The sequence below is a fragment of the Micropterus salmoides genome, unplaced genomic scaffold (assembly GCF_014851395.1).
Source record: "Micropterus salmoides isolate LMB-PRFRI ecotype aquatic unplaced genomic scaffold, ASM1485139v1 Ms_hic_scaffold_16, whole genome shotgun sequence".
Lineage (NCBI taxonomy): Eukaryota > Metazoa > Chordata > Actinopteri > Centrarchiformes > Centrarchidae > Micropterus > Micropterus salmoides.
Genome location: NW_024040707.1, coordinates 10,015,465 through 10,032,863, shown reverse-complemented (window position 1 = coordinate 10,032,863; position 17,399 = coordinate 10,015,465). Strand labels below are relative to the sequence as shown.

The following is a 17,399-nucleotide window of genomic DNA, read 5'->3' as shown; positions in this document are numbered from 1 at the left end:
CCCTGAAATATATGCCGATCTATTTTTGGATAACTGAAGATTCCTGAGTAGTTGTGGTAAAAAAAAAAAGAAAAAAAAGAAGCTGCACTATTGATTGGATAGGCAAATGGGCTTTTAACACTATTACAATTACTTACCTCAAACTCCTCAAGACTTCAGAGGCTGCTGATGCTGATTAGTAAGTGTATCAGTTAATGTCATAAATTGACATCATAGCTCCCTATTCATCCAAACATCAAAAACTAGAACAAAGAGTGATTGATGAGGCTGTGGCCACTGTTGTCAATCTTTAATAAGAGAAATATTTTCTTAGAAGAGACCAACATTAGGGTGTGTGCAAGTGAGCAAGTGGCAAAGAGGAAAAGGGGGTTAGAATTACACTTCTTACTGCATTACTGAGATAGTAGACACTTTTCTTCCAGTTAACCTCATCAAGCAATAGCCACACAGCAGATTTAGTAATGACAATTCAGTGTTTTACAAACCAAGGTACACTGTACATGCTTGATGCAAACAAGAACGGCACGGCCCATTAAAAACCAAATTAATGGTTGAAATAATTTGTTTTCCTGAGTTTCGGTACACTGAGCCTTTAGTCCACACAAATTTATTTTTTTTCACCTGAAGTTATCAATGAACAGTATTCCAAGAGTCTAATGCATAGTATGAATTTAACAGAATTTAAGTCTGACAGTCTGTATTTCTATAATGAATCTAATCCAGAAAAATCTCGACATTTTAGTACCAAGTACCACAATCTGTTTAAAATCAATTATTTTCAAAAGCTAGAAATGGGTGGCATTGTTTCCAAACACTGTCTGAAACTGTCTACACACAGTACATTTAGCTTGCAGCTCTGTGAGTATGTAAAGTACACATAAAACATACTTTAAAAAACGGCATGCAGTTTTGTAAAAAGAAAAAAAACATTTATGAAGGGTAAAAAATATTACAACATTTTTATATAACATAAACCAACTAATAAATGCAAAGAATAAGGATCAAATAAATGTTTAACAATATTGTTATAACAGCTGATGCAAGTTATATAAAAACATAACATGTAAAAAATGATGGTGGCTTTTAGTGAAAAATCTTAATGTGCTAGAGTTACAGCAGAGGGAGCATTCCTCCTGTCCTCTCCTGGGTTTTCTCTTTTTTCCCCCTTCTCTCCACGGTCCTTTACTCTTTCGGTGTTTGCCCTGGACCCGCCAGCAGCTTCTCAGAAATATCACACTCACTTCCACAGCTTCCCATCAAAGTCTGAATGAGGAGAGGGGAGAGGGACATTTTATTAATTTAATTTGTAATGTTTCTTATCTTTTTTAATATGTCACTGATGGATGCTTATTTACAGAAATACAACTCTGCACGCTCTACTCACCAATATTGCAGTCTTTGGCCATATCTCTCTCTTTCAGTAGGTTGTTTTTGTAGGCTGTGGGTTGTACCAGACATACAGGTTATGAGAAAGAAAATCTATTTTTTTTGTTAAGGTAGGCAATGTTTGTTTACTATACCTGAATTCAGAGGTTCTTGGTTACAGGCATTCAGCTCTGTGCAGTCTAATGACATTTCTCCTCCACTGATCACATTTCCACTGCACAGAAATAAGTATTTTCTGCTTACAATTTAATTCAATTCAAAAGAAAAATATATGTTATTTTTTTGTATAGGAATGGCTTACCGGTCAGATCTTTGCAGCTCATACTCCAGCCCTGAAAAAAAGATTTTAACACATAACTGTATCTATAAAATGTGACCCCTACAGTGTGCTCTCTATGAATAGGCTTTTTAAAATAAAAAAATATGAGCTTGTTGTCAGATACAGGCAAAAAACAAGGGGTAAGTTTATGTGTTAAATGCACACACACGCACAATACCTCTCTTTTTACGCCGTCGAGTCAGCCCAATGACAGCGACAACGATGAACGCCAGAAGAAGGAAAGTTGTCAGGAAATAGCCCAAATGCTGCACAAAATAACCTCGATGCTCAGGGACAATGACATTCACCACACGTGGACTCTCCACCTCTTCAGTCCCTAAAGGCAAAACATAGAAAATTTAATGTCTCCTATAATAAACTACTCAACTCTCTCATACATAGGCAAAGAATATAGGAGAAATAATAAATAATCCATATGTATTTTCAATGGGAAGTATTGTAGAGGATTTATTTTCATTTTCTAACTGTGATATATTGGATTGTAACATTGAATTAACTTAATGGCAATAAACAAGGATCAAATTGAAATGCATGTCTACATAACTAAACATTTTTTATTCCCCTTGAGGCTTCCAAAAGCCAGATGCAGGATGAGGGAGGGAGAGAAGGAGTTAAATGTCAAAATGCTGTTTGGTGGTAATGACTTCCAGACCTGATGTCATGCAGCTGTTACTTTTTTTCTCTTCAGAAAAACACAGGCTGGCCAGAAAAGAGGAGGAGAAGTGAGAGGAGAGAACAGAGACAAATTCTGTTATGTGGTGTGTCGGCATGTCTGTAATAGTTTCCCATTCAGGCCTTTTCACGTCTTCTCACAAACAGAAGTGTAGTTTCTGCATGCATGGAAAATACATCTGTGATGCCTTCAGCAGAGTTCATCAGTGAACTCTACGGTCTACATGCATATCTGACAACACTGCAGGCAGCTCCCAGCCTCACAGCAACCCAGACTGTTTGTGTACGCTTTGTAGATATCTGACAATAATTATTAAAAAACGACAAGCACAGAAAATACATACTTGGCATGGAGATGCAAGAATATAACAAACAAACAGTATGATAAAGTACAGTATATTGTACCACAGATACTTTTGCAGAATAACCCTTCGATACATGTTTACAGAGCTGCTGAAGGGAATCTTTTAAATTATATTCTATCAATTTCCCCCTAAATTCAAATGTAACTTGGCCACAGAAGCCAGATCACAGAAAAAATGGATCATGAAAGACATCAAATCGTTTTCTCTGGAATTTTTCTCTTAATTAAAGAATTACTCTATGGTCTCTCATTAAATCAGCTAAGTTGGACACTAGTAAAACTATGCACCGCTGAGGGACTAATGAGAAAAACAGGCAATGTACCATCTCTGATCATGCTTTTAAAATCAGCCAATCATGAAAAAAAAGCTTATTCTGACTTTACCCACCTCCCTAAGTGGAAGCTTGGTTGGCAATTATCACCTGTCATTATTTAATGTGCCTAATATGCATGAAACTGCCAAGACATGTCCAAGGTCATTGTCTCTAGAGCTCAACTGCCACAACGAGAGTTGCAGTCATGTCCCAGCAGTGGCTCATATCCATTTTCTTGACAGATCTGACAAGTGTGTATGTGTTACTGGCTATTTCACATACACTACCCTGTGTTTTTGTTCCTGTGGGATATGCATCATTTGCAAGTCAATGAACGAAAGGACAGCATCTTCATTTTGAACTGCTGTCACCTCACAAAACGCCTCCTTCATGATTACAAACAAATCATTTTCTAATCCTTCTTGCCATAAATAATTACAGCACTAAAGTGAAAAGCTCTTGTGACATTTGTAATTTCACATGATTACTGGCGCCTGCAGTAGTGCAAAGAACTTGGTTTTAATCTAACAGACAAGACCAGTGGTGCAAAAAGAAGAAGTGAATTCCAAGACGAGGTTTACTCAAATGAGGTAAGCCACGTGTGCATTTCCTCACAACATACTTATGGAGCCAATAAATGGACTGTCATTTCTTTCAAGGAGAGGAGGATCTATAGTCTAACACATACCATCATCTCCTCCCCTTACTTTGCTCTTTCATGTCACAGCTGGTCCAGATGTTGAACAGATGTATCAGACTTCTATTAAGTTCTGGTAAACAAGCCTCCACCAGGGGCTGATACACATCAGCAGAGAAACAGAGCAGACTGGGATAAAAGAAGAAAAAACACAACTCAGTGAAACCAGTCTAGACAAGTGGTTGGGACTTTTGGAAAACGGGGTCAAATGGAGGGAAAAAAAGATATGATCCTCCACTCCCAGAATTACTGGCTGTTTACTCCTCTGCTCGGCGCAGTTAAAATGTCTCCAGCTGTAAACGAAAAAGCAGTAAATGAAAATGAGGCCACTTCCGTTGTAGCCAGTTTAAAGCTATTTACACTAGACAGCTTCTCAAGGCAGAGCTGCAAATAGTTCACTCCGAAAACCCTAACAACTAACTGGGAGATTTCTTTCTTTCTTACTCAACAAGCTCCTACATTCCTTCTACCTCATCCCTCCTTCAGCTCAAACACAAAAACAGAGAGGTCTGAGGAGAGAATTGGCAATAACAGGATCTGATTCAAATGACCAACTATGCCTATAAATATAACAAAAAACCCAGGGACTGGGACTCTGTGCACAACTCAAGCCGAGAAACCCTACGGGGAAAAACATTTACCATTACTAGCATCTTGAAAAACAAAGTTCTAGTGAAATTTCTCTTGATGTTTTTAATTCTGAGTGGCTTACTTGGCTCTGGCACATCATTCTTGAAAATTCTGGGGGCTGTAGTGGGGGCGGGGGGAAGTGGCGGTCCCACAGAGAGCCTGAAGATGCGTCTCTCGTGCAGACCACAGTAGTGGTGATGCAAGTGGCAGGAGTACAAGCCTTTGTCAACAGGCTTCAAGTCAGAAATGGACAGTGAGAAGTCCCCTAAAGTAAAAGCATCCTCTTCCACACTCATCTTGCTCTGGGAAAAGAGCGGTCCATAATCCCGGCGCTCTCCAGATGCATAGAGGTCCACCAAGCGGTCAGCCCTATCAGGACGCACTCCAGGGGGCTGAAAGTCCCAGTGAGCCACCTGCTGCTGGTCTTCCTGGAGGCCCTCTCTCCACAGGGGGCGTCGGTTAACACAGGGCAATGCCACTGAGCTGCCCAACAAGACCACGAACACAGTCTTCTCTCCATCCCAGTAACGCTTCTCTTTCCGAGCTGGAAACATATGAGTGTAAAATATATAATTGTTTAATCTGTTTCATGCTTCATGACTCATGGAATAACACACGGGTGTATTGATTGATTGGGAGGCCTGACCTGACTTGGTGACATTGAGCTGGATTTGAATGGACTGGTGAATCTGGCAGTAGTGGTGGTGCAGATTACAAGTGTAAACTCCTTTGTCAGTTGTGACCACATCTGAAAAAATAAGCATCCAAACACCGTATCATGAAATCATACATGGAAGATTTGCAATGTTCATGGTGCTAGTGGAAAATATGGGGAAGTCTCACTGTTGATGATAAGGGAGAAGTTGCCATCATTGAAAGCAGAGTCTGAAATGGAAATGCGTCCCTTGTTTAAGCCATTGTAGACCCTCTGGTGGGCTCCAGGGGACATGTCCAGAACTCGCTCCATAGAATACTCTGGGCTGCTGCGGACCAAGTCCCAGTGCACCACCCTCTGACGGTCCTTCAGTCTGTCCTGGGTCCACACCATGCGGGGGCTGTGGCAGGGCAGAACAGCCATAGACCCTGCAGGGAGGGTAATGTTCTTGGCCTCCAGCACAACGCCAAGCCTGCTACTGCTCTGACCCCATGCTGACACAAAGAAATAAACACATGGGCTCAGACGATCGGTACATTAATGACAGAAAGAGAAGCATCCAACCTGAGCTACTACACATTCATAAAGGTAGGGCAATGAGGAACAATGTCTTACCACCTGGCAGAAAGAGCACAGCAAGAACTGAAACAGACAAAAACAAGAGTGGTTAGAGCTGTATCCTACTGACGCTCTTCATTTGTACTCGCTGCTTTATTACAGTGGCGCCAGAGTTTAGGTTTGACCTGGGCTGACCCAACAATGAAAAATTCCAGCATTGGAGCAGATGTGAGTTCAGAGAGAGGACTGTTTAAAATAACAGCGAAAACAGAAAAAACAAGGACCTGGGAGATTTTACAACAGAAAACTTCTATACAGGAATACAACCGCAGGAAAAATATACCAGATCTCAACAATATTGTCTGGGAATATATTTAGCTATTTGTGTTCTCTCACTGTAGAGAGAATTATCCTACAGCACATTTACTGTTTCTGATGCATTTTTCCCACAGTGCTATTTTGTCGTCTGTTTACTGAAGGGCCGGCAAAGACACATGCAGCCAAAGCATACAGAGCTTCTATTCATTTTGGCTGCTGCTGGCCTGTTGCAAGGCCGTGATCCTAAGGGGATGAAGAACCGGGCTGCTATTCAGCTCACTTCAGTCACACTGCCTGGTGTCAAAGCCAAACACCTGTGTATTTTTAAGGGGTACTGTGAACTATTTGTGCCTGAGGGTCAGACCCTTCAGCGTGGAGTTATTGTTTTATGTACTGTGGATACATTCAGTACATAAAAAAACATATGAATAAAGAGTGGATTCTTTTCAGAGCACAAATATTACAGATTTGACAATGGTATATTTAATTAGCACTTTCAAAACAAAATGCTTCACACATGGCAGCAAAGGAAAATCAATGGATCATTAGATTTAATGAGGAAAGCCAATTCAAGTGATGTAAGATAAACGAAACAAAAAGACAATTCAAGTAAAATCAGGATAAGCTCTGAGATAAAAGTATGTTTTAAAAGATGTTTTAAGAGATATAAATGACTCAGGAAATCTGACTTCTTCGGGCAGGTTGTTTCAGAGTATAGAGGCCCTAGAAGACTAGGATTTCCCAATCCCAAAGGATTTAAAACTCGGCACAGGCTACGGTACTATGATGTCTAAATTTAACCTTCCTTGGATAGTCAAGGTAAAGTAAATTTACGGAACCTTCTGCAGTGAGCCCTCATACCAAGTTATAATAGTATTTTAAATGACTACTGCTCTAAAACATTATATACATTCTAAATGTATATAATGTGGAATGAAGTACATTTACTCAAGTACTGTACCTAAGTACAAATGTGAGGTACTTGTACTATACTTGAGTATTCCCATCATATGCCACTACTCCACTACAATTCAGAGAGGAATATTTTACTTTTTACTTCACTCCATTTATTTGACAGTGATAGTTATTTTACAGATTTATAATACTCACAGGTAACATTTTTCTGTATTATAAGTACTATATTTTGCTAATACTACTTTTAATTAAGTGTGCAACGCAGGACTTTTGCTCATCATGGCAGCACATGGTTGATTCACTTCAACACACACTTGAAGTAAGTGATCATTTCACCCCATCCAATCAATACTTCACTATAGCGCTGCTACTGTGCAATTACGCAGTGATTTAAACCCAGCAGAGCATGCAGGGATTTCATAAGTATACACCAGTATAAAATAATTCTTCAAGCTGAGCCAAATGATTTCAGCACACACACTGGCAACAGAGAGGCGACCTCATGCTGGAAAACTTCGGTGGGTTTTTCTATTGAAGGGTATAAACTTTCCTGCAGAAGGTAAAACAAAGTGTGCCCCAGCCCCTGTAATTTTCTCTCATCTCTCCTCCAGACACACACACACACACACACACACACACACACACACACACACACACACACACACACACACACACACACACACACAGGCTAATGACTCACAAGGCTGGTTTAACACTAAAGACTTAACAATGTGCTATTGAGTCCCCAACCGTAATAACAGGTATTTACCAAATGAGCTGCAAAATCACTATTGTCATTTGTAACCCCAGGAATCAAATGGAGAATCACTTAACACAGTGTCGTCCCTAAGGTAAAACAAAAAAGGTTTTATATGTTGAATATTATGAACTCAAACACAAAGCATGTGTTCAGTCAGCATAATTTCTGTGATTCATGGATGTTGTGGTTGTGTGAAGTTTACTCACAGCCCTGTCATAGGTTGAGAACAAATCAAACACATCTGTCCAGCTGCAGACTCAGAGAAACATACAAAGATACCTTCAGGTGCCTGGACTGACTCTGCTGTGGATGCACTCAGGTTTACATGAAGAGATTTTATAGTATAATTAGTCATGTTCAATTGCATACATTATATGCAAATTTGTGCAATTACAAGTACTTTCCATTGTGTTGGCCATCTTAATTATAAACTACACCATTTCCTTGTGAGTACTGTTTTCATGTGTATTGCTTTGTATTTGATGTTTATGGTGGAGCTTAATTGGGATCACACTTATGCAGAATCAGGTGATGGCCAGTGGATCTAATGTAATTAATGACATTGACTCAAGTGCTGTTTATTATCCAATTTTGAGGTACTTTACCTGAGTATTTGTGCTCATTTCAACCTCTAATCCACTACATTTTGGAGGCAAATGCTTTTTTGTAGTGAGTTTTTAATTCACTACATTTATTTAATGATTTTAGTTACTTCGCAGATTTAAATTATTAATACAAAATATAAATCTACTGATAATGTATAATGTATAATTATAGGTTAGGTTACTCTTCAGTATGGAAAGTAATTTAAAATTTGTTCCACCTTTACCAGCTCACATTAAAATCTTGAAAGAATGAATGCATCACAAATTATAATCAAATAATATAATGTAAATGAATCTGAGATGGCCATTCTGCATAATGAGTACTTTTACTTTTGGTGCTTACTCGTTATATTTTGGCGCTAATACTTTTTTACTTCTATTTAAGTAAGTAGAGTATTTCTACACTGTAGAACTGCTACTTTTATTTAAGTAAATGATTATAGTACTACATCCACCCTCGGTAATCTATATAATTCATATTTTATCTGATTATGCTAAAATATCATAGCTGTAAAAGGCAACTTAGTAATAATATATTGAGAGCAGCATCTCAGTATATGGGCATCTTTTTCTATAAAAACACAGTAGATTGTCTACTGGGGCTGCACAGAACACAAACATATGGACTTATTGTGACCTTGTTTTTGCCTTGAATGAGTAGCTACATGTTTATAAGCTTATTTTCAAACCAGCAATTCTTTCCATGCCCTGTTGTTTGTGGCTGTTAATTAATATAGAAGGCATCACAGGGATGGTTGGACTGGTAATCCCCCTCCTCTATGACTCAAAAGCAGCCCACTCATGGTGAAACACTCGTTACTGATACATATAATGACTGGCTTCTGGATTGTGCTGACTCCTCTACTCAGACCGCAGTTAACCAGAAACACATTGGGCTGAAGCCATAAAAAAAATCCCACACTGTATCAACAGGCCGAGGCTGGTCTGCGTTACTGTATATGCAATGCTCTATTTCACTTTCATGCCCATGATGCTCCATGCTCGTTCCATTTTATTTTCAAAACTGAGATTATTTCAAAATAAAGTCGGTGTTTTGCCTAGTTGAGAGAAACAAAAACAGCTCTGTGATTTTGAATAACATTATTTACACAAGAAATTTAGTTTAAAATGACATTACAGATAGATAGATAGATAGATAGATATAAAAATAAAATATATGGGACAATAAAAAAAATACATTATGCGGATTGTTAGGTGAACAATGAATAAATAAATAAGGCCTACATAAATAATAATCTATACAAACTGATAATTTTAAAAATTACAACGCAGCTACCACGACTTACAAAATATGAATTAATTATGCAGGCTATTGTTGCGTCAATATGACAGCTTACATTGCAAAGACATTGTGAAAACATCCTTTTGAAAGGAGATATTTAAAGTGCAGCAGAGCAGACCTGAGTAGCTTTCAGCTTTTGTTCCAGACGGGTAATTCTAACCTGGATCCAATTATGGCACAAAGAAAGTTTTCCTCACGTTATTTTTCTCTTTTTAAAGCAAGACAACTGCATAACTTACTCTGAAGGAGAGTCATATCGAGGTGCATCTGTTCGCAGTGCTGGCAGCGGAGGGGAAAGTCTGACAGATGTGGAGTGCGCATCAACTGATAAAACAAAAGGAGGCTTCAAGTTCACCGAGCAGCAGCTCAGCTGTATTCTGTTGTATTCCTGCAGGCTGGAGCCTACACACGCTCCGCCTCTGCCAGCCGATGAAATCCAACACTGCTGCAGTCTTCACGAAAACATGTGTAGTATAATACAAGTTAAAAGGTTCTGCTGAAAACTACAACATACTAGACAAATATGAAAATACACTAAAGGCACACTCCTCCAAATATTAACAGCAGCACAGCCATGGCCACCGGCAACACACAAAACACAAGATTGTAACTTTCTATCCATACGAAATTGACAGCTTACAATACACAAATAAACACCTACTAAACAAAAGACAGTTTGCGATTATGGTATAGGCCTACATATGTTTACATTTGCTACGCTCATAAATACAGAAGGTTAAATACGTTCATGTTTTCAGTCCCTCAACCCGAGAAGCAAATACTTTATATACATCAAACTCTTCAACATGTGAAGATGTCAGTCATTTAGATAGTTGAAAAAACTGTAACCCAAGTCCTTCCTCATTTCCCCCTTTTTGATCTTATAAAGTCATTTGTTGTACAAGCTAATTTTAGTTTAAAATAGTCACAAAGTCGACTCAGATTTCTGTGCTCTTTATTTCTGTTTAAGTTGTGCTATAAACACTACTAGATAACATAAACTCACACTGGTAATTTAAGGTTGAACACATCTTTTGTCGGACTTTGCACAATTCTGCCATCTACAGTAAGAACAGGAAAAATGTAAGCTTTCCTGTCACAGCAAGAAACATTTTTTTACTGTTCCAGGGTAGTAAGTGTAATTTCCTAATTACTTATGCCTCAAAAGTATAGAAAACGGCTATTATTCCCCACTGCTTTTGTGACCAGCACATTGATATTTAGAAATGTACCTATTTCCAATGAGAAAACAGGCGTATTTGTCTCTTTTCGTTCACATTAAGTCAGAAGTAAACAACATATGAATCCAAATTAACATATATTTATACACTGGCTTTGATCTTTGCTTCAGACTGATTAGGGAAAAAGTCTTGAAGGTACATGAAGACTCCTTAGCTACAGCTCTTAGAAATTGTTTCATAAGGCCCAATTTGATGTGCAGCAGCGGCATCAGCACCTTCCGAGGGCCCACCAGCCAGTGGCTCCCATTTGACGTTCCTCACCAAAGAACTTGGCCCACTGTGGCCAGTCCCGCCTGTGGTAGTGCGCCTTGGTGACCCTCCAGTCCCACAAGCAAAGATAGCAGGGACACTTACACTGCTTAGGAGAACCATCAGGTATGCCACCTTTATGAAGTTTCCTGACCTCTCAGCTGTACTCATCAGTCTTCAAGGCATCCAGCAAGGTCTTGATGCTTTTGAAATCCTCTTCGAGGAGCACTGAGTGAACCAGGGGAAGAGACGGATACTTGTTTGTTACCATTATGGAGCAGCACAGCTTTAAGGCTGGTGGACCCTCAGAAGGTGCTGATGCCACCGCTGCTTATCAAATTGGGCCTTATAAGATACTTTGTCAGAACTCTGGATAAGGAGTCGGCAGCCTTCATGTACCTTCAAGACTTCTTCCCTAAGGTGTCATTTATACACTGGCTTTACAGTGTATAAATGATGTTAATTTGGATTCATATGTGATTTTCTTCTGATTTGTGTGAACAAAAAGACACACATTTCTAAATATCACTGAGTGAAGTTTGTGGGGAATAATAGCCATTTTCTATACTTTTGAGACATAAGCAACAACATGTACTACCCAGGAACAAAAATTTGTGTTACACAGTGTAATTCTCCTACAGAAAATAACAGCACAACATGCCTTGGGCTTGACAGAGAAATATCTTTATTAGATTATGTACACTTTGTTAAAAATAACCGTATACATGTCCTTACCACCGAAACATTCTTCAATAACGCTGCAAAGCACAGAAAGTAGGCTGACTGCAGTGTGTGAAGTGTGGTGTGCAGAGTCGTCCGGTGTAAGGGATGAGTTTGACGCAAACTCAAATAACTGTCAGTGTCTCTCAGTCCCTTTTGTTTCCATGCTGTTTAATGAAAATCTTAGGTGCATTCCATCCCTCTGGAGCCTTCTTCAGTCCAGCTCGTGTCCAAATCCTCTTCAGATCCTCCTCAAATCGTTTCTGCACAGGACAAAGATACACAGTCGATGTGTAAAGTAAATTCCCATTCGGCTAGTTTTGGAACAGGCACACAAGACTTGACATCTTTTTTTCCAAGTTTAGTCAAGACTTTGCTGCCGGTAAAATATATATATATCATGGTAAACTATGTTGACTAACAAAGTTAAATGCCACCATTAGTTTTCATTTCCTAATCAAATTATCTCAAATCATACTTATACTAAATTGGCTAAAAACAAATCATCAGTATGACAGGATTGTTCCTTTTTTTATCTCCAAAGAGAGGAAGCTCTCACCTGCTTCTTTTTCCCCCTGCCCTCCAGCACCCTCCTCCTCAAAAATTTTGTCCGTTTCTGCAGCTTCTTGTATTTATGCCTGTTCATCTTCCGCCGTCGGATCTCCAGAACATTCTTACAATTAAGGGGTGCTGCTGAACCCTCTCCATCCTCCAAAACAGGGACAGAGATGGGTGGCAGCACCTTCTCTTCCAGCAGCCCTGCGTCCTCATGCGGCTGAGCGGACTCCAGCAGGGGAGGAAGGGAGTAGCGCAGAGAGAGCCAGCTCTCCAGAGGACTTACTGACAGTTTACGCGGCACGAGAGCCTCGTCCAGCTCTGGCTCAAGTTGGACCCATCGAGGAGGAGAAGTGTTGTCTGCCGCTGTTGAATAGTTTCTCAGTTTCTGTTTTAGTAAAGAGCAGTATGCAGGAAGAACTGGATGTACACGTCCATTAAAAATTTCTCCATGGGCTTGAAGTGCACCTAGCCATTAAGGAAAACGAAATTATATCACCTTGAGTAACATTACTTACACAGACATAATAACTTAAGATGAGATTACATACATAGATATTTGTTCATACTTACAAGATGCTCTACGTAATACACTGAGACGAGGGATGACCTTTGAAGTAAGCATTGTTAAAGATCATCCAAATAAAGTCATCAGGAACGAGTTGACTGATCACTTGTCCTGTGGGCATTAGCAAAACACTGTGTGTTAGTCCACTAAAAAACTAACAAGCTAGCGATTAAACAATTAGTTGATTAATAGAACAGAAAATTACATGGTTAAGTTTATCAAAGAAAAATGTCAAGCCTTCTCTGGTTCAAGTTTCTCTCTGCTTGATGTCAAGCTGACTGTATTTGGGTTTTGGGTTGTTGGTCGGACAAAGCAAGCAACTTGCAGCGTTACTTCTAGAAGGTTGGCGCGCACATCTGTTACTACAGAACTACGATAATGAAAAATAACTTAGTTACAGCCACGTTTCAATAACCGGTGCCCAGGCATGCAGGAGTGTTTTGGGTTGATGCTAATGCTAGCTAGCAACGTAGCTCCGCCTTGGACGTGAAAGTCACACACACAAAAATACAGTTAATAATATTTCTGCCATCACCTATCTGACAACTCGACTATAATTAATTCATTTATTTTACGAATATTGTTACGTTACCCAATATGTCTGTGACCGGGATATTCGTCTTCAATGTGACTTCGGAAGACCACTTCCGGTCCGTGCAACACAAATCCCAGGCGTTTCCTGTTTCTCAAAGGAGACATTGGTTCCGCCAGAGCTGCTGAGAAGGCGTTTGAGAATCAATTTAGCTTTTAAAATCAACAAAAACGACGACGATGACAACAACAACAATAATAATAACAATAATAAGAAGAAGAACATACAAATAAATAAATGTTTTTAGCTTGATATTTTAATTTATTATACTATCCTGTATACTATTTTCCTTTACATATGTTTTTTGAGAATTTATAAAACTGTGTGGACCTATATTTAACATACAGTAGATAAATTGAATGCTTAAATGAGTCCATAGGAGGGCACTGACAATCGTAGCAATGGTAGACAGTGGTGGATCAGAGTATTCAGATCCTTTATTTAATTAAAAGTAATACCACACTGTAAAATACATACCTGCATTTAAAATGTTACTTAAGTAAAAGTATGCAAGCATAATTAGGATTAAAGTATTAAAAGTAAAAGTACTCATTGCAGAAAAAAATGTCCTGTGACTGTCATACTAAGATATATGATATTATTATTATCACTCACTCCTTAATGTAAAAGCAGCATTTTACTGTTGTAATTGTTGGGGGAAGCTCACTTTTAACTATTTTGTACTGGGTGCAACTAATGATTATTTTTCGTTATTTTTCTTAGGGATTAATCTGAAATGTTTTTACATGAAAAATTTCTAACGATCAAAGTTGTTTCCAGTTAATTTCAATGTAAATCAGCTGTATAAAACGTTACATATAACAAAACATATTTTAGTAGGTCTTCATGTGTTTTGTGTTAAATATCTTAATTTGTAAAGTGATCAGATTAATGTAGTGAAGTAAAAAGTACAGTATCTCCCTCTGAGATGTAGTGGAGTAGAAGTAGAAAGTAGCATGACAAGTACAAATACCTCAAATTTGCACTTAATTACTGTCCACCACTGATGTTAAGTGCAAATGAACCGTTAACTGTTTCCATGAAATAGACCAGCCATTTATTTACCGCTCAGTGATGAATTACAAATGTGGGGTGAATAATTGCAAGAAAACCCTTGAGAGAACAAATTGGGAATGCAACTCCATGTTTGATCCATGTAGTATTTATCTTATATAAAACATTTGAAAATAGACATTGATGCATGCAGCCTAGAGGAAATAGGCTCCCTGAGACAGAAAATTATACTTGTGGCAAGTGGTGTTCCTCATAATGGGCTCCCATGACGTGTATAAACAGTAGATGAGTGAAAGAGGGTGTGGAGGTGTGTTACATGTAAAATAGAACAACATATAATTTGGAAATGACAGCTATGACAAGACTTTACACTGATGCTGTGTAGCATAAATCACTGCAGCTGTAAATAGCAAAGAAATATGGAGAGTGATAGGCCTTTATCATATCTTGTAATTTACTACTGTGTGTTACTATGTAACATGTATGATATGTGCGTGTTTTTTGACTATGTCTTTGCTGGTGGGATAACAAAAGCCTAGCATGGCCCACAGAGCAGGAAGCTTCTGATGTTGTTTATGTATAAAAACTGACTGTCACTTGCTAGACTGACCCTTTTTTTAATGTTTTTGCCCATATGCAGAGTAGAAAATAAATTATTTACTTTGATTTTCTATGTTGTGTGGGTTGTTTCCCTTTATACAATGTTTTTGTGACATGTCTGTTACCTATTTATGAAGTGCTACAAACCTGTTACAATCGTCCCATTGTTGTTTTGTGAGCAGAAACTTTTGGAAAGTCCATTTCAGTCATAATTAAGTTTTATTTCCTTTAGACAATAAAATGGAATATGTTTCTTTCTTCCATGTGGCACTGTTGTATAACCAGGGAAGCTTTCACTTTTAGATCACTCTAGTTTTACACACTTGTGAGTAGCCACATCAAATCATTTATTCATGGGGCTTTCTCTCTTAGTTTTCATCAAGACGATGGGAAGCGGAACATTTACAGTTTGTAAGCTAGTGTATTTGTCTCCAAGAAAACACAGAATACTGACAAAAACAAGTTAAAGTCAGAGAATAAGTTTATGAGTGTACAATAGACTGTAAAGTTCCCAGGGCAATTATTTACAATAAAAACAACAACAACATAACATTCATTTCATTGTAAATCCTGCTGGCTATTAACTATTTTCTTCGCTATTTATACTTAACACCATCAGTTTGTGATGATAAGGCAACTGAAATGATCAGTATGTACTGAGATTTCCCTTTTACAGAACAGTCTGAATGGCTTTTAAATAAATTTCTTTTAGAAAACCCTCTCAAAATAATAGGGAAAAAAATAAAAACAATAAATTGTTAACTTGGCAGTAATTTCAAAGTGTCCTTTAATCCCATTTTAAATCAATGACCTATACATTATAAACTCCAACTAAATATCTATTTACAAAATCAGTAGTTGTATTTGGAGTTATTTTTTACACATTAAAAGCAAATAAATATTCACTGTTTTATTATAATTCATTGCAAATTACTGCACGGAAAGAGATCTGACCCTTGAAATAGAGCTTTACAGATGACAAGATTAATTTACTCCAAAGCAACACATACAATATAAGCATATGACAGAACGCTGAATGTAGTCACCATATGCCATAAATGTCACTTTAACGGCAACAAAATCAATAAATAAAAACATATATTAAAGAGAAAAAAACAACTCAGAAAATACTGTAGAGACTGGTCTCCTCACCAACAGACAAGACAGACACAGCAGTTAAATCAGCCATCGATGGATATATCCATACATTAGCAGACTATACAGACAGTGATGCAGTACAACTGCAATGTACAACCATTTTTTTAAGAGTGCTTAAAAATGATTCTGAATAAATTAGTTTTACAAGTAATCTGATACTACAATCCCATTATTGGCTGCAGAACATGTGAGTTAAAGGTGAGGTAAAATAAAACTAAGGGACAAAGAAATTCTACATTTATTTTTTAAGGCCATTTCATGTTAATATACATTACTGTCTTCACTGTGACCTGTGGTGTTAAGTTTGAAATGTAATCGTGTGGAAATTTGGGTGGTACAAGAAGGAATACAATTGTTTTGCTATAGATTTACAGTCCTTCAATTTGGATTTTACCCAGAAAATAATCACATTATACAGCATACAAGAGAACAATTCTACATCACATTAGATGTTTTGTTAGAAAATATCCATCTTTGATGCTGACTATTTGGTATTACGTATACATTGGAGATCTATATTGAGCCAAAACTTGTGTTGATTTGGTTAAACCATCCAGGCAATTATATTCTCTATGTTGCAGCAAAAGTCCTTCTCACAATCTCTACAAAGAGCACAATGGCACTGTCTTTACCCTGAATAGCCAGCAGACTGGGCTTTAACAAGACAAACTAAACCAAAGTTATATCTTTTACAAGTAAAACCATTACATTTGTAGATAAAATGTGTTCTTCTGAAACAAAAGGTGTGGTAAAAAACATACAACTAGGCAACAGATGTGTGAACAGGTAAAGAAAATATTGGAAGGAAACAACACTGTGCAAAAGCTGGCCCCTCTCTGTGCGTCATCCTCTCCAGAGTCCTTCAGCTTTCTGGATATACTGCACTCCGGCCCTCACTGAGCAGCAGACCGGACAGGCCCCACTTGCTTTCTCTCTTCTTTCTCATCTTCCTCCTTCTGATCATTGGTCATGGCGAACGTCTGCACTTGTCTCATCTCCCCGAGGGATTGTGACTTATGGGAATGCTTTGGGAATAAAAGAGATGTGTGGTCAAAACTCTAAGAACAAATTAAGATTTATGTAATTAAATAAATTAATAGCTAAAAATGACTCTTTGAAAAACCATTTATGTCTTGGGTTTGTTTATTCCTCAGTAATCTTCACAAGCATTACACACACAACACC

At 38.1% G+C, this 17,399-nt stretch overlaps 3 protein-coding genes across 19 annotated transcripts in view; all 3 read right to left on the bottom strand.

Moving 5' to 3' along the window:
• Positions 1-274: 274 nt before the first annotated feature.
• LOC119905950 (matrix remodeling-associated protein 8-like) lies at positions 275-9,908 on the bottom strand. The gene is made up of 10 exons (XM_038723383.1): positions 9,757-9,908; positions 5,674-5,700; positions 5,247-5,552; positions 5,050-5,151; positions 4,486-4,947; positions 1,884-2,042; positions 1,688-1,718; positions 1,521-1,600; positions 1,385-1,438; positions 275-1,263 (listed from the first exon to the last, which is right to left on the bottom strand). Exons 1-10 carry the CDS (start codon positions 9,836-9,838, stop codon positions 1,238-1,240), a joined length of 1,329 nt encoding a protein of 442 aa, XP_038579311.1. The 5' UTR covers positions 9,839-9,908; the 3' UTR covers positions 275-1,237.
• Positions 9,909-11,669: 1,761 nt separating this feature from the next.
• aurkaip1 (aurora kinase A interacting protein 1) lies at positions 11,670-13,541 on the bottom strand. 2 transcript variants are annotated; one of them, XM_038723745.1, is made up of 4 exons: positions 13,443-13,541; positions 12,856-12,961; positions 12,287-12,750; positions 11,670-11,990 (listed from the first exon to the last, which is right to left on the bottom strand). In XM_038723745.1, the coding sequence occupies exons 2-4, from the start codon at positions 12,905-12,907 to the stop codon at positions 11,874-11,876; spliced, it is 633 nt and encodes a 210-aa protein (XP_038579673.1). In that variant the 5' UTR covers positions 12,908-12,961; positions 13,443-13,541; the 3' UTR covers positions 11,670-11,873. The 2 variants fall into 2 exon arrangements, with proteins under 2 accessions (XP_038579673.1, XP_038579674.1); XM_038723746.1 differs by lacking the exon at positions 13,443-13,541 and adding an exon at positions 13,056-13,311.
• Positions 13,542-15,519: 1,978 nt separating this feature from the next.
• LOC119905391 (rap1 GTPase-activating protein 1-like) overlaps positions 15,520-17,399 on the bottom strand; it is a 47,538-nt gene continuing 45,658 nt past the window's right edge. For all 16 annotated transcript variants that reach the window (XM_038722372.1, XM_038722371.1, XM_038722370.1 and 13 more), the window contains one exon: positions 15,520-17,239. The gene's annotated coding sequence lies outside the window, so the exon portion shown is untranslated. The remainder of the gene's footprint in view (positions 17,240-17,399) is intronic.

What these genes read in the sequence shown, in the direction of transcription:
- LOC119905950 (XM_038723383.1), bottom strand. Translation starts at nt 9,838, where the DNA reads ATGCGCACTCCACATCTGTCAGACTTTCCCCTCCGCTGCCAGCACTGC. An exon ending in GCTCAATGTCACCAAGTCAG is followed by an intron (nt 4,948 to 5,049) that starts GTCAGGCCTCCC and finishes ATATGTTTCCAG; the next exon opens with CTCGGAAAGAGAAGCGTTAC. An exon ending in GAGCTGCAAAGATCTGACCG is followed by an intron (nt 1,601 to 1,687) that starts GTAAGCCATTCC and finishes ATTTCTGTGCAG; the next exon opens with TGGAAATGTGATCAGTGGAG.
- aurkaip1 (XM_038723745.1), bottom strand. Translation starts at nt 12,907, where the DNA reads ATGCTTACTTCAAAGGTCATCCCTCGTCTCAGTGTATTACGTAGAGCA. An exon ending in TGTATTACGTAGAGCATCTT is followed by an intron (nt 12,751 to 12,855) that starts GTAAGTATGAAC and finishes CTTAATGGCTAG; the next exon opens with GTGCACTTCAAGCCCATGGA. An exon ending in GCAGGGGGAAAAAGAAGCAG is followed by an intron (nt 11,991 to 12,286) that starts GTGAGAGCTTCC and finishes TGTCCTGTGCAG; the next exon opens with AAACGATTTGAGGAGGATCT.